The sequence below is a fragment of the Mangifera indica genome, chromosome 2 (genome assembly GCF_011075055.1).
Source record: "Mangifera indica cultivar Alphonso chromosome 2, CATAS_Mindica_2.1, whole genome shotgun sequence".
NCBI lineage: Eukaryota > Viridiplantae > Streptophyta > Magnoliopsida > Sapindales > Anacardiaceae > Mangifera > Mangifera indica.
The window spans coordinates 2398849-2425567 of record NC_058138.1 but is presented as its reverse complement, the minus strand read 5'-3'; the positions used below and the strand labels follow the sequence as shown (position 1 = coordinate 2425567).

The 26719-nt window shown below is 35.6% G+C and overlaps 2 protein-coding genes across 2 annotated transcripts; both read right to left on the bottom strand.

Moving 5' to 3' along the window:
- Nucleotides 1–7: 7 nt before the first annotated feature.
- Nucleotides 8–4174, bottom strand: LOC123201988 (disease resistance protein At4g27190-like). The gene is made up of 5 exons (XM_044617686.1): nucleotides 1976–4174; nucleotides 628–696; nucleotides 460–519; nucleotides 319–381; nucleotides 8–76 (listed from the first exon to the last, which is right to left on the bottom strand). Exons 1-5 carry the CDS (start codon nucleotides 4172–4174, stop codon nucleotides 8–10), a joined length of 2460 nt encoding a protein of 819 aa, XP_044473621.1.
- A 17800-nt stretch (nucleotides 4175–21974) lies between these two features.
- LOC123201954 (ferrochelatase-2, chloroplastic-like) lies at nucleotides 21975–25866 on the bottom strand. Its single transcript, XM_044617605.1, has 10 exons — nucleotides 25827–25866; nucleotides 25202–25338; nucleotides 24751–24840; nucleotides 24330–24433; nucleotides 24108–24234; nucleotides 23779–23957; nucleotides 23564–23662; nucleotides 23084–23464; nucleotides 22854–22954; nucleotides 21975–22754 (listed from the first exon to the last, which is right to left on the bottom strand). The coding sequence occupies exons 1-8, from the start codon at nucleotides 25864–25866 to the stop codon at nucleotides 23443–23445; spliced, it is 798 nt and encodes a 265-aa protein (XP_044473540.1). The 3' UTR covers nucleotides 21975–22754; nucleotides 22854–22954; nucleotides 23084–23442.
- Nucleotides 25867–26719: the final 853 nt, after the last annotated feature.

The window sequence follows — 26719 nt, the reverse complement described above, 5'->3', positions numbered from 1 at the left end:
CCTCCTCCTATGAACCAATATCCACTATCTTTTTAGTCGAGCTCGGGATATCAGCGAGTAACCATAATTGCTCGTCCTGAAAAAAAGTCAAAACATCATTAAATAAACAATATAATTGAAAAGACAGATCAATCAATGACAATTTAAAAAAAAAGTTAACCTCGACTTCTAGGGAAGGTGTTCGGGGAGAACCCTCGATTGATAATATATCAATACCCGTTCCCTATATGCATGAAAAGGACAAAATGATAAATGATATTTCATATAAAATATAATATCACATCTAAGAGTTGATATAATGTATAATAATTATCATACCTCAAGTAAAGGATCTGAAGAACCTATATGAGATTCGATCGGAATCGAGTCATGAGGAAGACCCTATATGAATATATATACCTTATATTAATCGATAACTGAACAATTATAAAAATAAAGTTCCATTGATAAGTGACATACCTCAGCTCGGATAGGTGATGCAACAAAAGGACTAACCGGTGCGTCTTCCTGGTGACTACCCTAAGATAATAGTAATAATAACTTAATTAGTGACATTTCATATATAACAATACTATAATATAATAATGACATTTAATAAGTTATATAAATTTGAAATATCATACGGACCTCGTGTGGGTGATAGGATGGTATTGCGGTGTCGATGGGGGATGACGGTCGGATATCCTCATCCCTCTCCTGTACGAATGTAATAATAGTTATCAGAATAATACCACTGTAGACATTTTATATAAGTAATAAATTAAAAGTGGTTTTACAACCTGAGCGACAAGGGCTGGATATGTACGCGTGACGATGTCCTCCAAACCAGTCATACGATCCTCTAATCGAGTCATCTGGGAAAAGATATCGTCATATAATCGAGTCATCTGGGAAAAGATATTGTCGCGAAAACTTAATATCTCACGTAAAATCATAGCACCTTAGTGTGCTAATGTAGCATCTAATGTAGAAATACTGGGTGATACGAATGGGGGACACTGTTCGGTGGCATGATGGGTAGTGCGGTCCTCCACTCCAGGATGCTCATCCACGCTAGGGTGGTCCTCCACTCCAGGATGGTCTGTCGTTCGTGGGCTCTGAACAACAGGGGAACAGATAGGCTGCTCCATAACAAGAGGCTAAATAGGCTCCTCATATGTCTCAGAAGTCTCGACGGGTACATCTGAAGGTCCTGAGGATAGAGAAGCCCTGTCTCTAGTCACAATCAGAATCGAAGAAGATGAGGGGGAATCAGCATCAGGTAAACCAGTGTACTCACGAATCTCACGTACGCCACCTCAACATCCGTGGGGACGAATAGGGATCGACAAGGTCAATCCAATCGTGTAACGTATCTAGAGTCTCATATATCCAATACTGCAATATAATCATTTATGATGTAAATAAATCAATTTATATTTTTGCCAATTAATATATATAAATAATAATATAAAACTTACCTGAAATGCGAAAGAAAATCCGTAAAGGTCGTATTTATAGATTTCAGGCATCCGTCTGGAACAGACTCTCTCACTTGCCTGTGACATAGAATCGTATGTCATCTGCCACACAGCAACGCCCCAGGGGTAGGAATTAAACCCGTCCAAATGATCAACTAACTGTAAGTAATCCGTGGACACCTTCTTTCGTCGATCATTCCCCAACAAAACCATGTGAAGAATATACAACAAGGCCATCTTGACAGCGTCAATATCATCATCCCCTCATGGCCTCGACAAGAAAACACGCTTTATGTCGTGATATTGCACCTTTGGACAACCGCGAAAGTACGTATCCCTAATCCTATGTCCGGAGGAGCGAGGAATATATGAAGAAACATCAGTCTGTCGGCTAAACGAAAGCCCTATCACCAACGCAAACTCAAACGTGCTAAATCTCACATCAACCCCATTAACCCTAAACCAAAACTCGTCTCTAGCAAAGGGTGGATGTAGCTGTCGTAGTAGAAATGCACCATTGAATAATCCATAAAATCTTCTATTTCATCATCTGTTGGAGCACCTATTACTATTGTAAAGCTTGATAAGTTTTTGATTGGCACATCATTATCGACTAACAAATTCAGGTTGGGGATAATAATTTGCAAACTAGTTATTCTAGACAAGAATTGTAACTCTGCAAGCTTCGCATTGCTTTTTGAATCTTCCCTATCTCCTTCTAAATCCCAAAGCCTAAAACTTTCCAAAACGTACAACTCTTCTAATTTACAAAGAGAGGATATGACACCAAGCGGTATTCGTGTCAACTCATTACAATAGTTCAAATCTAATAATCTCAGATGAGTTAATCGGTTAAACGATATAGGGATCTCCCTAACTTTAGAACCACAAAGGCTAAGAATTTCTAGTTTGCTTAGATCTCCAATTATAGATAAGTCACCCAATTCGCAACCATTAAGATACAAAGTTCTAAGGTTTACAAGAAAGGAAAGTGACTCAAGCAATGACGATAATTGAGTTTTACTTAAATCTAGAACTCCAAGATGTTTCATGCCTTGAAAGAAATTGTTAGGGACAACCAATTTGGAATTTTGTTGCAGTAGCAACGATTGCAACTTTGGGCATTCTATCCCATCTGGTACCTCTTTAATATCATTTAACATCAATGAGATACACATGAGATCTTCAAATGTATCTCTTTCTGACCACTCATTCAGACTAATACCAGCTTTCACTAAGAATGTATGGTTGTGTTTGGGTGCTATGATATGTGCAACATCACGAACTACATCATGCATTTTGACAGATTTCTCACCATATTCTTCCCCAATCAATAAAAAAGAAGAGATAAGGTTACTTACAATAGCATGTGTTCTGACTCTAATATCTTCAATTGTCCCCAAGCCTTTGAACCATCTCAATCCTGTTCCGTATCTCACTAAGACTTCGACAGGAATTACGAAATCTTCAGGAAATACAGAGCAAAATAAGAAGACAGATTTTGCCGCACTTTCCAGAAAATTGTAACTCAACTCCAAGGATGAAATTACATTTTCATGCATTCCTTCAATGTTTGTTGATGTTGAACTTTTAAGTTGTTGTAAGGCATCACGCCACTCATGCATGTCCCTGTTCTTCAGTGCCCTGGCTACAGTCACGATTGCAATCGGCAGACCATCACATTCAGCAGTTACTTCTCTTGCGATTGAGCTTATATTAGAATTTTCAACATCCATTCCAACAAGCTCCTTGAATAGCGCCCATGACTCCTGTTTGGTCAAAGTTCCAAAAATAAATGTCTTGTCACAGCCCATTTGATCGCATACATTTTTCCTTCGAGAGGTAAGCACGATCTTACAACCTCCATGGTCCTTCCCAAAAGGAATGCCAATCTCCTCCAATTGAATTCTTCTCCAAATATCATCCAATAATATGAGGATTCGTTTTTCCTCCTTAATTCTCTCCCATAGAGAACATGCTCTTGCTGATTCAGGACAATCAAATAATGATTTCAGACCCAGCATGTGAGCAATTTCTCTTTGAACATTCATGATATTTGGCGTTTGGGACACAACCACCATAACTATTGAATCAAACAACTTTTGCTCTTTGGCTAGTATGCCGACTTGTTTCACTAGTGTGGTCTTACCCACACCCCCCATCCCACATATTCCAATTATGCTGACCTTGTCATCTTTCAAGGCCTCCATAATTTCATTCTTGATTGATTCTCTGGATTTGAAAATTCCAGAAAATCCCTCAGTTGGAGAGATAATGCCCGAAGAAGGAGGAGCAGGCTGAGATAGAGTTTGGAATTTTCCATGTTCTTGGAGCTGAGTGATCTTGGCTATCTTCTGCTTTGCCTGCTTGCTGAACCGGTAGCACAATCTGAGATTAATGCACCACCCTCTGAAGCACATCTTGTTCGCATTGCCTTCATCTTCCAATAACTTTTCTGCTTCTGCAAAGATATTATCAACCTCTGATATCCAGGTTTGGACATTAGGTAAGATAATTTCTCTGTTTCTTGCAGCAGCATCAATTATAACTTGTATGCTGTCTCTGGTTGCCTTGAGTTCGTGAGCTTGCTTTTGTAATGCTTTGATATTGTCATTGTAGTTGAGCAGGTAACCAATCTGACGGCCTACTGCATCAAACAAACGGTTGAAAATAATCTCAGAAATGGAATTCACAGGTGCAGTAACAATTTCCATGATGTAAATATTTGAGTGTTTCTGATTGTTGAGAGATTGAGGATGGATAATGTTGGATAGAATGTAGAAAAGAGACGAGAATGGTGTGTAATTCTTATCTTATAATGCTTCCATCCTTTTCCTTCTGTCTCAAGGCTTCTGGGTTCCATTCTTTTCAAAGTTGTTTAAGAATCTTTTCAACTATTCTACAAAACAGAGGAAAACAGAGCACTTTTCAACAATTTCCCAAGTTCCTTGTGGTATTTTGGATTTCATATATAGTTTGCCGGCCCCTCAAGGCTTCTTTGATTCCATTAACCTTGCAAGTCATTCTTTGGTTCCATCTTTGCCTTTTTTCTCTACTCAAGGCTACTTGCTTCATATTCTTTTCTTTTATAAAGAATTTACGTATGCAGATTCTTATACTATTTCTACCTTAAAATGAGTTAACATATTCTCGATTATTACTTAAAAAAAGCTATTAAAATGTAAACACAATTCAGATTGTTCAGTTGTTGTATCATTAGTAGTGCAGAAAGGATTTTAATCGTTGCTATTTCTAGAAAAATTCAATGAATCAGAATTCCGCAGACTATAAATTTGCATATGATATCTAAAACCTCTTCAGCTTGTCTGTTTTTCTTTTTCCGCTACAAATCCAAGCTCTGTTTTGCCCTGTATTTTCCAATTAATTCCCAAATCAATATCCACTTCTATTAATCTTAAACAAATTAGGAAATTGTCAGTTAATTGAATAGTTTCTTCTATAATGGAATGTAAATTCATTTATTAATTTTCCTTATATAAGTTATCACTTAATTATTTATTTTCCCTATGTAACTATGCGGATAACTCATGCTGGGCTTAAATAGCAGAGTAGAAGCATCTGCTCAATTCTCTTAGTATTTCTGATTGTCGGTTTGTCTTCTTCTGCTTTCACTGGAGGTAGGATTCCTTATCACCAAAAAATAAAATAAAAGCTTATCAATTTGAGTTTGCATTTTTTTTAGGTGATTTTATGTGGTAGTGATTGAATCTGTTGCCGTTTTGGACAATTATGCAGATGATGTCTTTGGATCTCTTGCAGGCAAAAACCTTGGTCAAGCTTAGAACTTTGTGTTTACTACTTAAAATGCGCATGTGCATTGAGAAATATTATGTTGACATTAAATATGTTGCACAATTAACGTGCAGATTGCCCTGTTGATAGGGTTGGATTCGCGTCAAGCCAAGCTCAAGCTTGAACTTTGCTCAGTTACTGTTAAAACGAGCCCGAGCTGCCAAAAGATTCAATACTCGAACTCCGCTCTCCCACAAGCCAACCTGCTCTCAAGCTCAACTTGAGTAGGCTTAACGACCTTGATCACGAGCTGAGCTTGGCAAGCTTAATCGAGCCTGTTTAAAACTCAGGTGCTTCTGTATTTTTTTCAATAATCTAAAACTAAATTGAACTATAATAATTCATCTATTAAATCGAATTACATAAATATCATTATTTTAATTAAAATTCATTAAGCAACAAAAAAAAAAAAAAGAAACAACAAAAACTATGGAATCCCTCATCATTCAAAATATGAAATATATATTATTAAGCTCAAAGGTACTTAATTTTATTAAGAAAAAAATTCTTAAGAACTAAAAAACAATTAACAATAGCATTATATAAAGAATAAACCTCAATTTTATTAAATAAAACAAACAAAGATGAATGATATTCCTTAAAAAGGTACACAAATAACACTATATAAAGAGGTAGTAGCCTCAATCCAGAGATTTAATCATGTTAACATATATCTATTTCATCAAAATGAAAATTATTAAGATAATTATTTTTGTACCTTGCAATTGAATATTAGAGCTTGTTTACTGATTGATGCAACTGTAACTTTGTTCTCCAGTAAGCAGAGATGAATTTAGAGTTTTGTGAAATGTTAGCTGTTGTAGTAGATTCAATTATTCAATAAGGGTTCTGATTTGCCCATGCTGTTAACCCACTCATTCAAACCCCATCTTTTCTTGGCTCTTGTTTTGAGTCTTTCTATTTATTCCTTCTCTCTTTGCAACATCCAAATAAGTAATTTTTATGAACTATTTACTCACAGCCACAACTAGCTTTGAGTTTCTGTTTAAACATACAATTCATTTCTTTGGTCTAATAAACACTGAAGAGGCTTTGTTTGTTGTTTTCTTTTGCTTCTGAATAACAATTCATCTCTATCTCTTTGCATGCATGGAAAATAGATATGAAAATATATGAACTGACAGATGCACAGTCATATGGGATTTTCAATCTTTCAATCTAGCTTCTTCTTTTAAAAGACTAGAAGGACAACGTCCCACCCAGCTTGAGAAATGAGAATGGGCGAGCTGCCTTGGCTCGTGAGCTGAGCTGAGCTGTTTGGCTCAAAGCTCAAACTCAAGCTTGTGCTCGTTTATATGTGACTCGTTTTGGGATCGTTTAAGCTTGTGCTCGACTCAAATCCAACCCTACTTGCGGACTTTAAGTCTCTAGATTTCACCATCCTCACAACCCAGTGCAAAGGACCAATTCCCAGCCACTGGCTGTTGTAAGGATTTTAAGGAATGTGCTTGCTCTTATGTCGATGCAATTAACGACCCAACAACAGGATGTGCCGCTGTCTTGTTCGACTACATTAGGCAAATGGGACATTACCCTCCTGATTTCAAGCCCAGTGTCGAGAAGGTGACAAAGTAATCTCATGCCCACCCCGGCCATAATCAACTCAAACGTTGGCACTAGCAATATTTTGTAAAACAATGTATTTATTTACAAAATAATATTATTCTTCTGACATTATATATATTATAATCTACCCCTTTTATGTCTATAGGATCACAAAAATCCGACCCTTATTATATCGTACTTGTACTTGCTTCAACTCACAAGATACAATTATAAAATCTTTAGATTACTATAAAATATGACTACTCATACAAGAATAATAATTTGTTACTGAAACATGATTCATGCCCATTTAGATTCTCGCTTTTTAATTTCCTTCTGCAAAACAAACCAGATTTTTAGATAATTTGCCTCTGACTGACTAAATATTTTTTTAAGAAGACATCACTTATTATCATGTCAAGATTATTTTCAAAAACAGTTTATTAAGCTTTGTGGTATTTGTTCTCCATAACCAAAGTCTTCTGAGATTCACTAAACTTTGTTAAAGAAGATACAACAGTCGTTGAAGGTTAGGCTTCTAGTGCAGCATCTGCCAGACCCAGATCCTTCATGAAGAAAGATGTGCATTTGAGAGCAGGTGCACGTCGCCAGTTTTGAATGCTGGACTCAAGAGCCTACTCTCTATACTCCATGTCCATCTCTTTTTAAGTGTTTATATGTGCCCACTCACAAAGCTGCAATTGTAAATACAACAATTAATTTAACTCTGTAGATAGCCATTTTAGTGCTCATATTGACATACGAAATTTGCTATTTTTGTAACTAGTCATGTACCTGGCTGGAACTGCCAGAAGACAATTGGGACACCTTTCTAGCCAAGCTCAATGTGAACTTCATCTGTGTAAGAGTTCAACCATTGTACCAACCCGACTCGGCTCTAACAAAACAGAAGAAGGGGACATAAATGAAAATTCCAAGGAATTAACCAACGAAACTTTAACCCATTGACGAAGGTAGAAAATCTAAGATCAAGGAAGTCGATAGACGGCAGCTGTGACAGTGTTCATAATTATGGGAAGACAAGAAAGGTGGAAGCTAATAACTTTTGAAATTGGGTTTTACAGTCAGACTTGGTGTGCCAGAGTATGATCGTTGTCAGCTCCTGGGCCTTTCAGGTTCTATAGGCAATAACGAATATCGTGACCTCCTAAGGCTCTGAGAATTTAATCAACTCTTTCTGAAGCAAGGCAGCCATAGACTAGATGTAACCTTCTCGTTGATACCAGGACCCTAAGTTACGTACAGGCATCCTTGATATATATATATATGCATCTTCCTCGACATATTAGTCTTCTCAAATGGTTTATGATATGCAAATGGATTTACTGCATAGAGGCAAGAAATTAGAGAATATACTAAACCAGAAGCAGCACCTAAATATTCTCTCCAGAAAACAGACGCTTGATCCAGTAGCAGCGATAGAGAAATATCAGTGTCATTTTTTTTTTTTAATTTTGGGTAAGTAAGAGTATCAGTATCATTATCATTAAATAGGCATTTAGAGCTACATCAACAAGAGTTAGGAAATTCAATACAAATATTAAACGTATTGAATTTCTGAGAAATAAAATTCCCTATATTGTTGTGTATAGCGTCAAGCATATTATAAAATATATACAAGTTGAGGGCGTAACCAAGTTTCCACAAAATTGTGATCTTCTGGGAAGAGTTGTGGTCTAATTTTAAGTCATATTTTGGCAAGAAATCATGAGCTTTGTGAGTTCTTCTGCTGTCATGCTTTACAGAAAACAAAGGCTTGTCTTCCAGGAGCAAATTGACCCGACGATTTTCTTGCTCTGGTTGCTGGTTTTTGTGTTGTTTCTTCAGAGAATAATCCTGATTATCTTGCTTGGATTTTAAATCGAATCAAGCCCAGATGGATAGTGATTGTGTTCTGTAGAATTTGTTTTTGTATTTCTCATCAGGACCAAGAAGATATTTTTATCCTGAAAAGTCTTCAGACCAATCTTCACACCTGGTGTTCACTTTGTTTTCTGTAACCACAGGGTTGTTAGAGAATTGAGGTTCTTTGTGTCATTTTACATAATATTTACAAAACAATAGTCAAAGCAGTAGGTGTGTTTTTGGTAAAATTGCTTGATGATCCTTAATATTGTTATAAAGCCAGTTGGCTTTCCACCAAAGCAAGTCAAAAAAAGGCAGTGGGAATTCATTTATTAGAGCAAGAAGAAAATGGCAAGGCTTACGCAGGAGAAACCAAAGGAGTGTGAATGCATTAATTAAATTGGAAAATTGGCTTGGAAATTTGCTTCCTTTGTTGACTGGAGGGGCGGCAAATTGCCTATAAATCCCCCCTCCTCTCTTCATGTAAAGATAGAGATTTCTCTTCTCTTTTCTTCATCCGGAAATAAAGTTTCATAGTCTTGCTCTCTTCTCCTTTGCTATTTCTTCCTTTCATTTCTTTATCCTTTATACTTGCTTAATTAATTTTATAACACATTATCAGCACGATCAGCTCAGGTATATTATATCTTTATATTATATCGTTATGCTGCTTAAATATTATAAATACGGATATCCCAGTTGTGATGTCCCAGTTAACTTTTAATTTCTGTTATATTTCTGCTTAATTTTTCTTTATAATTGTACTCTATTTGCAACCCGAAGTTTGCAAAATTATAAATCTGGACCTGAAGTCCTGAAACTCTTGAATCTGGACCTGAAGTCCTGCATATTATTTGTAACATAAAGTTTACAAAATTATGAATTTAGACCTGAAGTCTGAAATATCATAAATCTGGACCCAAAGTTCTGAATCCTATTTGTAACTTGAAGTTTACAAAATTATGAATCTGGACCTGCAGTCCTGAATATCATGAATCTGGATCTGAAATCCTGAATATCATTCGTAACCCGAAGTTTACGAAATTATAAATTTGTGACCTGAAGTCATAAATATTATTTGTAACCTGAAGCTTACAAAACCAAGAATCTGGACCGGAAGTCCTGATATTATTTAAATGTTTATTTTTATTGTATTCCATTTATTTGAATATTTATTTATTCGCATCTTTATTTATTTGAATATTTATTTATATCCGATTTACAACCTGAAGCTTGTAAAATTGTGAGAAAATCATATATATGGGCCCGAAGTTCCGAGTTTTATAATATACAACTTGAAGTTTGTAAAATCATGAGAATACATATATATGGGTTGGAAGTCCCCAATTTCATATATATGGGCCGGAAGTCCCCAGTTTCATCAAAGTCTTTATTTTAATAATGATATCACCTTTGCAACCTGAAGTTTGCATAAAGTGTGAAAAATATGGACTTGAAGTCCAAAACATAATCAGAATACGTATTATAATATTCTGAATACTAATTACAAAACCAGAAGTTTTGTAGATATGGGATAATATATGGACCTGAAGCTTCCAAAATTAATTCCAATATTTCTCCTACAAAATAAGCTATTTTGTACATATGAGATAATATTTGAACCTGAAGTTTCAAAGATTAACTCATATATATTGTCTACAAAACCAAAAGTTTTGTAAATATGACAATAATTGAACCCAAAGTTCTTAAAATTAGATGGATAATATTAAATGGGCTTTTTGCGTGAGTCTCCACCTAGAATTTCTGAGCCTTGAAAAACTAACTAAATAAAATATCCCAGAAGGACAAATACAAGGCTATTATCTTTTGGCATCATATCCCTGAAGGATTGCAAGTCGAAATATGAATATAATGACTCTATATTTAGTATAAATTTGTAATATTCAAAATCTTTTTCTGAATGTGGAAGATAAAATATTCCCCACATTTTATTTTTGCTCCTGTAGTAGCAATATCAAAAAAGAAATTCTGAATTAATATTTTTTTTTCGTTATACATCGTTCCCTAAAGTGAACGCAACTACCAGAAGTAGTTATTATGAGTATGAAATGCCCAAAAATTTTTATAATTAAATCCATCATATATATTTATTTTGGAGTCATGCATATTATTTTGTATTTTATTGTCATGTTCTCTTCCTTTCAATATTTTGTGTACGTTATAACTAATGTAATTTTTAAATGAAAGGAAATGGACTCCAAAATTGAAGCGTTGACTTCAAAAGCTGATGTGAAAGACATATGTTTGGTGGATAGTGCAACAACGCACACAATTCTTAAGGAAAAGAAATTTTTCTTATCTTTAGCATTAATTGAAGCTAAAGTAACTACCATATCAAGATTAATTGATCTGATAGAAGGCTCCGAAAGAGCCACAATTATGTTAAATAATGGGACCAAATTAAGCATCAATGATGCATTATATTCAAGTAGATCCAGAAGAAATCTACTGAGTTTTAAAGATATAAGAAAAAATAGTTATCATCTTGAAACCATGAGTGAAATTGGTGCAGAATTCATCTGTATAACTAGTAATGCCTCCGGAAGAAGGCTTATACTAGAAAAATTACCTGTTTTATCATCTGGATTGTATTATACAATCATAAAGGCAATTGAAACCTACGTAGTATCGAACCAGAAGTTCGTTGATCCAAAAGCATTTATGCTTTGGCATGATCGTTTAGACCACCCAGGATTTACAATGATGCATAGGATTATTGAAAATTCACATGGACATACATTACAGAATCATAAAATTTTATTATCCAGTGAACAATTCTGTACCGCCTGTTCTCAAGGCAAATTAGTAATAAGACCATCCCCCTCCAAAATTGGAGGTGAATCCCCATCGTTCTTGCAAAGGATTCAAGGGGATATATGTGGACCCATTCACCCACCAAGTGGGCCATTTCGTTATTTTATGGTCTTAATTGATGCATCTGCACGATGGTCTCATGTTTGTTTATTGCCTACCCAAAATGTTGCATTTGCTAAACTGTTAGCACAAATTATCAAATTAAAGGCACATTTCGCAGATTATTCAGTCAAGTCAATACGGCTAGATAATGCTGGTGAATTTACATCCAAAACATTTGATGATTATTGCATGTCAATGGGGATTAAGGTTGAACATCCAATCCCATATGTCCACACATAGAATGGATTAGCTGAGACTCTTATCAAACAACTCCAGGTAATTGCACGAACTTTATTACTGAAAAGTCAATTACCTACTTCTATATGGGGACATGTTATATTACATGCTGCAGCGTTAATTCGCTTGCGACCTTCTTCTTATCATCAATATTCTCCCCTGCAATTGGTTTTTGGTTACCAACCTAATGTATCTCATTTGAGAATATTTGGTTGTGTTGTATATGTCCCTATTGCATCCCCTCAACGCACAAAAATAGGACCCTAACGTCGCTTGGGAATATATGTTGGATATAATTCACCATCCATTATCAGGTACTTGGAACCATTAACAGGTGATCTTTTTACTGTACGATTTATAGATTGTCACTTTGATGAGACAACTTTCCCATCTTTAGGGGAAAAGAAAATGCCTCTTGAAGTTAGGCATGAACTTACTTGGTATGTACCTACCATGTCTCATTTAGATCCTCGCACATCCCAAAGTGAAACTGAAGTGCAAAGGATAGTGCGATTACAAATTATTGCCAACCAAATGCCTAATGCATTTGTTGATACAGCAAAAGTGACAAGATCACATGTTCCAGCTGCTAATACACCAGCAAGAATCAATGTGACTGCTGAACAGTCTATTCGAGCCGTGACTGATCCATCTACCTCACGCCAGAAGCATGGTAGACCTGTTAGATCGAAGGACACTGTTCCTCAAAAAAGAAAGGCAAATAATCAAACAAATATTCCTCCAGAAGAGGTTATGATCCCTGAAGAGACTCAAGCCCCAGAAGTGGCACAAACCCCTGAAGTGGTACAAAATCCTGAAGAACAGGAAAATGAGAATATTGAAATATCTTTAAATTATGTTCATACACAAGAAATGTGGAATTGTGAAACAATTATAATTGATGTTATATTCTCATTTGCAGTAGCTACTGAAATTATGAATGATGATGATTTTGAACCACGTACTGTGGCTGAATGCAAACAAAGACATGATTGGCCTAAATGGGAAGAAGCAATTCAAGCAGAATTAGCTTCTCTAGCAAAACGTCAAGTGTTTGGGCCTGTAGTTCCAACACCTCAAGACGTATAACCCGTTGGATATAAATGGGTATTTGTGAGAAAAATAAATGAGAAAAATGAAATTGCTAGATATAAAGCCAGACTTGTAGCCCAAGGCTTTTCCCAAAGGCCCGGTATAGACTTTGATGAAACATATGCACCTGTAATGGATATAATCACATTCAGATATTTAATCAGTTTAACAGTCTCTGAAGGACTAGATATGCGTCTAATGGACGTAGTTACTGCTTATTTGTATGGAAATTTAGATACTGAAATTTATATGAAACTCCTTGAAGGATACAAATTGCCTGAAGTAAAAAGGGTCAATTCAAGAGGCTTGTACTTAATTAAATTACAACGATCATTGTACGGATTAAAACAATCCGAACGTATATGGTACAATCGCCTCAGTGAATATTTGAAAAAAGAGGGTTATGTGAATGACCCTATATGCCCATGTGTCTTTATCAGAAGGTCAGAATCGGGATTTGTTATTGTAGCAGTTTATGTTGATGACATGAATCTAATTGGGACTCCTGAAGAGCTCTCAAAAACTGCTGAATATCTGAAAAAAGAATTTGAAATGAAGGATTTGGGGAAAACAAAATATTGTCTCGGCCTGCAGATCGAGCACAATTCAAATGGGATACTTATCCATCAATCAGCGTATATTGAAAAATTATTAAAACACTTTAATATGGATAAGGCTTATCCTTTGAGCACCCCAATGGTTGTTCGGTCTCTTGATCCAAAAAAGGACCCATTTCATCCTAAAGAAGAAGATGAAAAGATACTTGGTCCTGAAGTACCATATCTTAATGCCATTGGAGCCTTATTATATTTGGCACAATGCATGAGACCGAATATATCCTTTGCAGTTAATTTATTGGCCCGATTTAGCTCTGCACCAACCCGTCGCCATTAGAACGGAATCAAATATATACTCCGTTACCTATATGGAACTAAAGATTTGAGATTATTCTATTCTGTCAAATTCCCTAAAAATCCTAGTTTGGTTGGATATGCAGATGTTGGTTATCTTTCTGACCCCCATAAGGCCCGTTCACAAATGGGATATATTTTCACTTATAATGACACAGCTATATCATGACGCTCCACCAAGCAGACCTTGGTTGCAACTTCTTCAAATCATTCAGAAATTTTAGCTCTCTATGAAGCCAACCGAGAATGTATATGGTTACGATCTGTCATCCATCATATCCGGAATGCATGCAGTCTTCTTTCTACAACAGATACTCCTTCCATATTATATGAAGACAATGCAGCATGTATAGCCCAAATTAGAGGTAGGTACATTAAAGGAGACAGAACCAAACATATCTCACCGAAGTTCTTTTACACTCATGAGCTCCAGCAGAGTAAAAAGATTGATGTCAAGCAAATCAGATCCAGTGAGAATCTTGCAGGTTTGTTCACTAAGACACTACCGACATCAACATTTGAGAAGTTAGTGTATAACATCGGTATGCGGCAGCTCAACACGCAACCAAGTTAATCCTACTACAAAGAGAGGGAGCGTTCATCAGGGGGAGCGTTCATCAGGCAAAATTTTGAAGTTTATCTAATATTGGACAAAAGGTGCACTGTATTCTTTTTTCCTTCACTAGGTTTTGCCCCACTGGGTTTTCCTAGTAAGGTTTTTAATGCAGCAGTTTAAGCACATCCAATGCCAACTTACAGGACATTTAATAATTATGTTCCTTCGCTTTGGTTTTTATCCCATTGGGTTTTTCCTTAGCAAGGTTAATATAATTATCTGTAAGTGGTGAAAATCCAAGGGGGAGTGTTATAAAGCTAGGTGGCTTTCCACCAAAGCAAGTCAAAAAAAGGCAGTGGGAATTCATTTATTAGAGCAAGAAGAAAATGGCAAGGCTTACGCAGGAGAAACCAAAGGAGTGTGAATGCATTAATTAAATTGGAAAATTGGCTTGGAAATTTGCTTCCTTTATTGACTGGAGGGGCGGCAAATTGCCTATAAATCCCCCCTCCTCTCTTCATGTAAAGATAGAGATTTCTCTTCTCTTTTCTTCATCCGGAAATAAAGTTTCATAGTCTTGCTCTCTTCTCCTTTGCTATTTCTTCCTTTCATTTCTTTATCCTTTATACTTGCTTAATTGATTTTATAACAAATATTAAGATTTTTGCTGATTTTTGGTTGTACAAATTAAGCTTGCTGATGTCATGTACTACTCTTGGATGTATGTATAACTCACTTACGAAAATTAAATTTAGATTTGAAGTCCATCAGCTCATCTTTTTCTTTTTTTTTCTTTCTCTGTTTTTCCTCTACTCTCCACACGTTTGCTGGATCTGAAAAATTCCATATTTCTTTGAATTTTATGAAACTCTTGTTTAATTCCTACTGCAATATCATGGTATCAGAGCTTGTTTAGTGATCTTAAGGGGCTGTATTAGAAGAAGAAGAAGAAGAAAAAGAAAAAAAAAAAAAGAAACCTTCACCTCATAACTCCTTCATCTAAGCTCACAATGGCCTCATCCTCTTCTAATCTTTCACCACCTCTCTATAATGGTGACTGTTATCATATTTGGGCTGTAAAAATGAAAGCTTTTCTAAAAGGAGTAGGTCTTTGGCAATACGTTCAAGACGAGAAGCTGCCTCCTCAACTGGGACCTAATCCCACCTTAAATCAGCTCAGAATGCATGAAGAAGAGATGACTAAGGCTCCCAGAGCTCTTTCCATAATACACCAAGCAGTCACAAATATTATTTTTATAAAAATAGTTGATTGTGATACTGCTAAACAAGTTTGGGACAGACTCAGAGAATACTCTTTTGGAAATGAGAGATCAAGGCAAATACATGTCTTAAATCTCATGAGAGAATTTGAGACTTTGAAAATGAGCGAAACTGAAACCATAAAGGAGTATGCTGATAGAGTGATAAAGGTAGTCAACCAAATAAGATTGATTGGAGAGACATTTACTGATCAAAGAGTTGTGGAAAAGATTTTAGTGAGTATTCCAAAGAGGTATGAATCAAAAATTTCCTCTCTTGAAGACTCTAAAAATCTCTCTGAACTTACTCGAACAGAAGTGGTAAATGCCTTTAAAGCTCTAGACCAAAAAAGAGCTTTAAGACAAGAAGAATCAACAGAAGGGGCTTTTAATGTAAAGCACCAGGAGAAAACTCTCGGTAGTGGCTTGGGTAGAAAGCAAGGCCTGGAGAAAAAGGAGGAAAAAATAGAGAAAGGAAAACAGTGGGAAAAGAAAACAAAGTTTGCTCCTTGTCCTTACTGCAAGAAAAAAAATCATACTCCAAATTTTTGTTGGTCTAGGCCTAATGCAAAATGTAAAGTCTGCAATCAACAAGGTCATGTGGAAAAAGTTTGCAAGAGCAAAAGAGATCAACAAGGACAACAAGTCAGAGTAGCAGAGAAGCTTGAGGAATCAAGTGAAAATTTGTTTGTTGCCTCTTATTGTGCAAAAAACAACAAAAATGGTGAATGGCTGATTGACAGTGGGTGTACTAATCATATGACTTTTGATATTGATGTCTTCAAGGAGTTAAACAAATCTTACTCTTCAAAAGTAAGGATTGGAAATGGTGAGCTAGTCAATGTTCAAGGCAAAGGTACTGTTGTTATTGAAACTTCAAGGTATAAAACTCATTCAAGATGTTCTTTATGTACCTGATATAAGACATATTCTGTTAAGTGTAGGACAAATGCTTGAGAAAGGATATTCTCTTCATTTTTTAGATCATGCCTGCACTATAAATGATCCTATGGGAAATAAAGTAATGGTAGTAAACATGATAGATAAAAACTTTGTCATAAACTGGAATCAAACCAGTTTAAATGCCTTTCACCATCTGGAAAGTGATTCAACATTATGGCATAAGTGGTTTGGTCATTTTAGCTATTCTACCTTGAAGAATATGCAAAATAGTGATCTTGTGTTGAACTTGCCTCCTATTGAAATTCCAGAACATGTATGTGATGTATGTCATCTTGGGAAGCAAACAAAATTACCTTTTTCAAAAGGCAAATGGAGGGCTAATGAAAAACTTTAGTTGATTCACACTGATTTGTGTGGACCAATGAGTGTGCAGTCATTGAATGGAAGTCTATACTTTATGCTTTTCATAGATGATTTCTCTAGATACTGTTGGATTTATTTTCTGAAACAGAAATCAAAAGCCTTAGAAGTATTCAAAGAATGTAAAGCTGCTATTGAAAAACAAACAGGAAACAAAATTAAAATGCTGAGATCAGACAATGGTGGTGAGTTCACTTCAAATGCATTTACTTTATTTTGTAAACAAGAATGGATTATGCATCAATTGACCACTCCTTACACTCCACAACAAAATGGTATGAGTGAGAGGAAAAATAGGTCAGTGATAGACATGTCAAGATGTCTAATGATTGAAAAAGGGTTACCAAAAACCTTTTGGGCTGAGGCAGCAAATACATCAGTTTACTTGTTGCACATGCTGCCCACTAAAGCCTTGAATAATGTAACTCCTTTTGAAGTTTGGCATGGTTTTAAACCATCAATTGATCATCTCAGAGTATTTGGCAGTGTATGTTATGCTCTTGTGCCAAGTGAGAAAAGGAGCAAGTTAGATAACAGATCAGAACAAGAGATTCTTGTAGGTTATAGTTTAGTTTTAAAAGGGTATAGAATCTATAATCCTAAGACTCAAAAGCTGCAAGTTAATAGAAATGTTAAAATTGATGAGCTAGCTGCATGGAATTGGGAAAGAAATGAAGCTGTTTTAACTGATTCCACTCAGACTACTTCAACCAGCTCTCAATTTGAAAATGAGCATGATGATAATGGTGATGAGGAAGATGTATCAATTAGAGGAACTAGATCCCTTGCAGATATTTACAACAAGTGCAATATAGCCTTACTTGAGCCTTATTCTTATGAGGAAGCTGTAAAAAAATTTGAGTGGAGAAAATCCATGCAAGAAGAAATCAACATGATTGAAAAGAATAAAACATGGCAGCTTGTGAAGAGTCCTGAAAATAAAAAAGTCTTAGGTGTCAAATGGGTTTATAGAATTAAATCTAATCCTGATGGCACAATCAACAAGCATAAAGCAAGGTTAGTTGTAAAGGGATACCTGCAACAATATGGAGTTGACTTCACTAATACCTTTGCACCAGTTGCAAGGTATGAAACAGTTAGAATGTTGTTGGCATTGGCTGCAAAACTGAATTGGAAAGTTTACCATCTGGATTTGAAATCTGCATTTCTTAATGGAGTGTTGAATGAGGAAATTTTTATTGAGCAACCAGAAGGTTTTAAAGCTTCAAGCAAGGAAGATAAGGTGTATAAATTGTACAAGGCTCTTTATGGCTTAAAATAGGCTCCTAGAGCTTGGTATAGTTGAATTCATGCATATTTGCTGCAGCAGGGATTTAAATGCAGTGAAAATGAGGCAACTTTGTATGTAAAGATGATTGGAAAGGAAGTAAAGCTTATAGTCTCTCTTTATGTTGATGACCTCTTGATTACAGGAGGAGACTTGAACTTTATTATTGAGTTTAAGGTTTGTATGAAATCTGAATTTGATATGTCAGATTTAGGAGAAATGAAGTACTTCCTTGGACATGAGATTGAGAAAAATGATCATGGTGTTTTCTTATCACAAAAGAAGTATACTCTGGACCTGCTAAAGAAGTTTAATTTAGACAGCTGTAAATCAGTGTTTACACCTCTTGTTGTGAATGAAAAATTGGCCAACAATGATGAAGAAGAAAAAGTTGATGCTTCTGTCTATAGAAGCTTGGTTGGAAGCTTGCTTTATTTGTCTTCAACAAGACCTGATATTATGTTTGCTGCTTCTATGTTATCAAGGTTCATGTTTTCTCCTAACATATCACATTTTCGTGCAGCCAAAAGAGTTCTAAGGTACATAAAAGGGAGTGCAAATTGTGGTCTATGGTATTCGAAAAACCAAAGTGGAAGTTTGGTTGCATACTCAGACAGTGACTGGGCAGGAAGTGTTGAAGACTCAAAAAACACTTCAAGCTATTGTTTTTCCTTTGGTAATGTTGTTGTTTTCTCATGGAATTCCAAGAAGCATGATGTAGTTGCACAATCCTCAGTTGAAGCTGAGTATATAGCTGCTGCAAATGCTACAAATCATGCTATATGGCTCAAGAAAATTCTAGCAGACATGGGACAATCAAAGGGTGACAGTGTTCCTTTGTTTGTGGATAATAAATCTGCCATTGCTATAGCACAGAATCCAGTCCAGCACAATAGAACAAAGCACATGAATGTTAAGTTTCATGCATTGAAAGAAGCTGAAAAGAATGGAGAAATTAGTCTTCATCATTGCAGCTCAAAAGACCAATTAGCAGACATCTTCACCAAGGCACTCTCAAGACCTCAGTTTGAATTCCTTAAAGCTAAACTGGGTGTTATGGACAAAGGCCTCAAAGGAGGAGTGTTAGAGAATTGAGGCTCTTTGTGTCATTTTACATAATATTTACAAAACAATAGTCAAAGCAGTAGGTGTGTTTTTGGTAAAATTGCTTGATGATCCTTAATATTAGGATTTTTGTTGATTTTTGGTTGTACAAATTAAGCTTGCTGATGTCATGTACTGCTCTTGGATGTATGTATAACTCACTTACGAAAATTAAATTTAGATTTGAAGTCCATCAGCTCATTTTTTTCTTTTTCTTTCTTTCTCTGTTTTTCCTCTGCTCTCCACACATTTGCTGGATCTGAAAAATTCCAGATTTCTTTGAATTTTGTGAAACTCTTGTTTAATTCCTACTACAATATCAGGGTTTCCATTTTTCACAAGCTGATGAAAATTCTAGCTTAGCTCGCTGGAAACCTCACTCAAATCTTGCTCTTTATGCTTCTGTCCATGCCCTTATCGTCGAGTAGATAAATCCATTTCATCAATGCAAGATTCCATCCGAGAAGTAACCTTCGGACCACGGGAAGAATAATCTTTCCCTAGAAAAGCCCTGTTTCTCAACCCTCCTTTTGGTTGCATCAACTAGCGAAGTGTGTGATTCGGAACAACATAAAAGACTCTTCTAGGCTTCAAAACCGACTCAGGACCACAACCCAGGAAAACTTGAACACATCCAGATGGGTATCACAGTGTCTGGGGTTTTGTATCATGACTTCTGCAGCTGTTATTGGGTCCTGCAAAGCTGGACGAAGACTCCAGGATACACCAGTTTCAGGGCACCACTCTTCCTGGAAATAGACTCTGTTTACATAATTACTGCAGGAATTTTTCCAAAGCAAAAGAAACCAGGACAAAAGCAGCCCTGGTTTCCAAACTTATGCAAAATTCCTTGGCTAAAAGACAAATGTTCCAAGCGATGAAATTTATGTGAAGAATTTTAGAGAAACGGGAGATTATTCTGTGATCTTGGCTTTAATTGGATGTTATTAAAAATTTTAAAATAAGGAATCCTATGGAGATATTTTTTTTTTAAATCCTGATTGCCATTTTTCATTTGTTAATTTCTATAAATTTGTTTTTGCCTGTTCTTTACAAAATCCTGCATTTTGTGTTTTTTTTGCCTTCTAAATTGACTTTTTTTTGTTAATTTTTTTTGTTCTAAAATTGGATTCACAAATTTATATTTAGGAAGGTAATATCACCATAGCTAATGTAAATTTTATTTTATTTTATTTAGTATAATGTGACAATGGGTCAGGTGTGTCTAGTTTGATAAGCCGACCTTAGCCGTTGGGTTGTGTTTATGTGGATATTTTGATGGACCAGTAAATCAAAAACTAATTTTTTTTTTTTATGTTTGCAGGCCCATAGGCCTTCCTCACAGACCCTGACGCATAACCCATATTTTTACAATTATACCTCTCAGGCCAGGATTTTTAGCCTTGAGACGACCCCATTGTCAAGTCTAAATATATGAGACTCAAAAGGAATATTAATATCCCAATACCTAGTAAAGGACTAGGTCAAACAATATGATACCTTCCAAAAATGATACCTTGAAAGATTTTCCAAAGACAAGCTCTATGATGATCTCACAAATTTCTCCTTCAGTGAGCTAACTTCATTCTCAAAATCTTGTATTTATAAGCTAATAAAAATTACAATTCTGATTAGGAAATACCTATCTAATCTTTGTAGAATTATATTATTATTCTTAGTATAATGTATTTCTATTAGGACAATATTAAGAACTTTGTAATTAATAAATGTCGAAGGATTTATATTTCTAGCGAAATATCAAAGATGTAAGGACTTAATAAACGTTGATCTAAAATCCGTTTGAATATAATTGATTGAGTTCAAAGAAGTTAAACCTTTTGGTCAAAACCTAAATGGATTTATGAGCAATATAAGAAAAGCTAAACCCTATTTCAAATTGACCAAATAAGTAATATCTAAGTTTAGATGGATTGTCTTATGCATTGAATGTTAGAATATTCCACCTTGGTTAGACAACTAAAAATAAAGGAGTATCTAACGTAATAGATATCCAAGTTAGATTCACTTAAGTTATTTTAATACTTGATTGGGTTTTAGGGAGGCTCGAGCATGAAATAGGACATGTCGGCTCTAGCTCTAGATAGGAAATGCTAGTTAAATCTCATAAGTTATAAATTTATCAATTATCCTTATATTCAAAGTTTAAATGTAATATTTGAAGAGTGTATGTATAAAATTTCAAATTTTTAATAGTTTAGCTGAGAGTTAGCGAGATCAAGTTTGGCTCAACAATAATTAAGCTACTTGTGGCTTGATTTATTTGCAACCCTAATTGGAATATATAGTCGGGATATGTTGCAAAAGTGATAATAGATCTAAATTCAATAGACAATATGAATTGCAAAAGATATGGAACATACCATTGGGTATAACATTATGCCATATCATTTTGGATGCATAGTATTATTTCTTTTCAAAATCACCCCTAAATAGGCATCAAAGTTTGAGAAAAACAGCGACCCAATGTAAGATAATTTTAGTTGCAAAACAAAATAGAAATTACTGGACAAATGCTTGTCCAAGGAACCATTGGAAGCAAACTAAAGTAGCATAACCCATTCCTATCATTGCAATAGCAAATTGGTACAAACTTTGAAAGAAATATACATAAAAACTAACTATTGAGACTAGAAAACCGAAAACTATATAAGTCTTATACTAGAAGTTTATACATTTCGATAGGGGATCTGAGTCTCACACTTTATACATGGGATCATAGCACAAACCACCATCACCAAAATCCTCTCTTTCACAGCTTAACACCTCAACACCAGACACAAATTCTGAGGTATGCATGGCTTGAGATAGATCTAATGGAGCTGTTTGCCGCTACCCTAAGGGCTTTGAGCTTGACCATCCCTATCTCAAGTCCTGTGTCGTTGCTATTTTGATCAAGCTACATTACCACGTTTGAAACTTTATATGCTGAAATCATCGGTTCACATGAAACTCAGCTGTTCTTCAACATTTTTTGAAAATCTTGTATGATACTACTCTTAATCGCTTTCAAAAAACATTATTCTTGAATGCAAGTATCATTTTTGGCGACAACAACAAAATGAATGCTAAGATAGAACTGAAGAACATTTTGATATCATGTCTCACAAAGTACTGTTGTCTTCATTGGAGATGTTCCTTGGGGAAGATATAGCGGTTGCTGAAGGCAATACTTCTAGTATCACATCTGCCAGATCTGTGATGACAGAACACATGCGGTTGAGGGCAGGAAAACATCCCCACTTTTGATTGCCACATTCAAGAGCTAACTCCCTGTACTCCATGTAAATCCCTTCAGGGGCTTTTATGCATTCACTCACAGAGCTGCAGTTATACATACTACAATTAATTTAACTCTGTATATTACCATTTTAGTGCTCATAACGACACACAAAATTGATATTTTTGTAACAAGTCATGTACCAGACTGAAAATGCCAGAAGACTCATGACACCATTTTGGCCTAGCCCAAGTAGAGCTTCATCAGTGCAGGAATTAAGCAACCAAACATTATAGTGCCCAACCTAAAGAAGAGGAACAAAAAATATGAGATCAAGAAAGTTGGTAGAAAGCAGTTGTGATAGTACTCATAATTAAGGGAGGACAAGAAAGATGCAAGCTAAAACATATGAAATTGGGTTTCACAATCAAACCTGGTATGCCAGAGTATGATCGTTGCCAAATCATCAGCTTTCCAATTTCTGCATTCTATCTGGTCTTTGCATGGATCACCAGCATTCTCAACACAGATGTTTGGTCAAATTATCACACTATCTCAAGACAGTGGCATCGTCATGAATTCTCAAATGAGATCTCACAAAGCCCTTGTTGTCTTCATTGGAGTTGTTCCTTGAGGAAGATATAGCAATTGCTATATGTAAGGCTTCTAGTGCAGCATCTGCCAGACCATGATGAAGGAAGGTGTGCAGTTGAGGGCAGGTACATGCCCCCAGTTTTGAATGCCAGATTCAAGAGCCAACTCCCATCACTCCATACCAATCTCTCCCAGTGTTTATACCTGCTGACTCACAAGGCTGCATTTGTAAATACAACAATTAATTTAAGTCTGTAGATAGCCATTTCAGTGCTCATATTGACACACGAAAATGCTAAATTTGTAACTAGTCATGCACCTGACTGGAACTGCCAGAAGACTCATAACTCCTTTCTGACTGAGCTCATCAAGAACTTCATCAGTGTAGGGCTTCACCCATTGTATCGGCCCTACTTGACTAGGGGAAAGGAATGAAAAACCAAAGAATAACCAACCAAACATTTTAGTACCAAACCTAATGATAAGAGTGCTCATAATCTAGGGAAGACAAGAAAGTAGGAAGCTAAAACTTACACAGTTGGATTTCTTTTAAAGTAAAACCTGGTATACCAGAGTATGATCATTGCAACTCCTCGCCTTTTCAGGTTCTGCACGGTTAGGTAGATACACTCCTCCATCTGGTCTCTGTAAATATCACCAGCATTCACGGCAAAACTAACTGGTACTCCATGGCCACTAAAGAAGATCATTACCTGTAGTTTCACGTAGAGAAGTCAAAAAAGTTGTATAGAGCTTATTACATCAAATGACTCCAACCCCAGCAAGCCAAATTTTATTACATATACTGGTTTTGTACGGTAAAAGATCCATATAGAAAAGCAGTATCTACTAAGTAAGTTCACCTCCTCAGGATTTAAGAATTTCCCCAACTCTTTCTGAATCAAGGCAGCCATAGACTTGATGTAACCTTCTCGGTGATACCAGGACCTTATGATAGAAACAGGCATCTTAGATAGATATGCATCTTCCCTGACATATTATTCTCACTCAGAAATGGTTCATGATATACAAATTGATTTACCACAGGCAAGATATCGGAGAATATTCTAAATTGGAAGCAGCACCTAAATATTTTCTCAAGAACAAGGATGCTTAACCCAACTGTAGAGATAGAGAACTGCAGATAAAGTGGCTGCACAACCAGCCTTGTAATTTTGTCTCTCTTAATCTGCCAAATGTAGCGAAATTTTGAACTATCAGGACACCGACAATTTTAAGATAGAAAGGGGCCATTCTTATCATAAAGCAGTAGTTAAAACATGTTGTCCTAAAATAATGCAATTGAACACTGGAAAGAAGCTTACAAATAGAAAAAAAGGGCAACCTATCTCTTGGTTTGTCTTTGTTTTTTCTATTTTTCAATTATTTTCAAAAGAGTTTAAAAACTGATCCATGAATACACATTTAACAAAACAAAAGGATACAAGCTTATAAACCATATGGCAGTTCAATGTGAGGAAAAAAGGTGAGAAGACGAAAACCTACCTCCTCTGTAAACAGGTACCAATACCTCATTCCAACATAGATGTTGACAGGTAAGTTCTTTGCTTCCAGGGCAATTCTAAGAGCATGTGCCTGCAACAAGTTTTTCAAATTACAATACACCATATTACAGACAAAACTGAAGGACAAAAATGAAAAAAAATAGAGCACAGATTTTCTAAGTGAAAATTTAGAAAAAGAGGAAGAAAATAGATAAAATGCAATGAACAAACATGGCCCAAACATAAACAATGCCACAAATAGCAGGACGTGTCAAACTGTAGAACAGAAATTAAATTTGCCAAGGGCCATTGAATAAACTGAAATAACCTGGGAAGGCGTATGATGTCCTTTATTAAAAAAAAAAATGGTGCAAAAGTAACATTTTAAAAATACAAATATAAAAAGAGATAATAATTTTAAGGACAAAGAAAGGAGGGACAATCTGAATTACCAGATCTGCAAATAAATTAAACAAAAATGGCTGAACTTCGTGGACTGTCTCTGATCCTCCAAGATTCAGTGGTAACACTCCAACCTTATTTTCAGTGGGATGTGAATGGGATTGACATTCTGCACTTCCATGCTCATCTCAAGCTACAATTCCATGCTCTGTTTTCCCCTGGATTTTCCATTAAAATTTTCTGATATCAATCTAAACCAAGTATGTTGTGATTATGGCAAGGGGGAATCAAGCCACTGAAGAATGAAAAAAAGCATTTTACATCCAATTATTGTTCAGATAGTATAAATATTTAAAATACTCAAGGCCTTTGGTACACTAATCCTGGTTCATGTGGATAGCTTGTTCACTTTTTGTATCATGCCCTGCTCAAAATACTACTTTTGAATAAAGCCAAAACTAAAGCCATGGAAGGGAAAATTATCACACTATCCCAAGACAGTGGCATCATCATGAATTCTCAAACGAGATCTCACAAATTTATTGTCATCGTCATTGGAGATGTTCCTTGAAAAAGACAGACACAGTGGTTGCTGAAGGTAAGGCTGCTAGTATTGCATCTGCCAGATCCTTGGCTGAAACAAAGCAAGTTTCATCTCAGTTAAGCTAGGAACACCATCTTCTCTGTTGACAGCCTTTTCTCCTTTCTCATTCATGATTATTTCTTTTAGATTCAAGCATTTATGTCATTTGAGCTTACAAATAATGTACTAATGAGAAAACATAAATGGCAATTTGTTACATACCTGTTTTCAAGCTTGTTTTTACCTCAATTTTCTATTACAAAAACAACAGAATTGTATCAGCACGACAAATTAAATAGGCATTAGAAGTATTTTCATTCTTCTTCTTCTTCATCTCCGGCTTCATCACTGTCTTCTGTGATTCAAACAAAAGAGAAACATCTAATCAGAGCTGTTTTCAAATATTGAACACGTGTGCCGGAATAATAAGGACATATTTCAAGCCCTAAGATTTTAAATAAACATCATCAAAATTTTGCATTTGCAATCAATATATCAAAATCTTGCATTATAATCAATATTTTTGCATTTTTGTAACCGTAAGATGCATTCAAATACAGTAAAAGGGAAAATTACAGAAGCTAGAAGCTTAGTAGCCAACTACCATTACCTTCAGAATGGAAACAGGGATGAATAATGTTGTTCATGTCGAGCTGAAAGCTGTTAGGGTTGGGGCAGGTGGTGTCGACGGGGAGCCTAACGCCGTTGATTTTAACGGGAAGATGTTCCTTGGCCTTAATAGAAAATAATGATAATTGTCGGGTGTGTTTGGAAATTGTCAGTCAAAATTAATATAAAATATGACTATTCCAACAGAATAATAATTTGTTAATTGATTTAGTGAAACATAAATCATTCATACCATTTACTTGTTGTCTTCTAATTTTCTCCTGCAAAACAATTCACATTTTTCCATTATTTATTATTTCTCTAACAATATAACCATATCTATTATCATGTCTAAATTATTAATTTTCAAATACAA

Bases quoted from the DNA above. Each gene is read 5' to 3' on its own strand.
- LOC123201954 (XM_044617605.1), bottom strand. From the start codon at position 25,866: ATGAATGAGAAAGGAGAAAAGGCTGTCAACAGAGAAGATG. The intron at 24,841-25,201 runs GTAATTCAGATT...AACTTGTTGCAG, and splicing joins TTAATTTATTTGCAGATCTG to GCACATGCTCTTAGAATTGC. The intron at 23,958-24,107 runs GTGAACTTACTT...GTGAAACTACAG, and splicing joins AATTCTTAAATCCTGAGGAG to GTAATGATCTTCTTTAGTGG.
- LOC123201988 (XM_044617686.1), bottom strand. From the start codon at position 4,174: ATGGAAATTGTTACTGCACCTGTGAATTCCATTTCTGAGATTATTTTC. The intron at 697-1,975 runs GTGCATTTCTAC...ACATTCGTACAG, and splicing joins ATTTTATGGATTATTCAATG to GAGAGGGATGAGGATATCCG. The intron at 77-318 runs GTATGATAATTA...ACTTTTTTTCAG, and splicing joins CTTCAGATCCTTTACTTGAG to GACGAGCAATTATGGTTACT.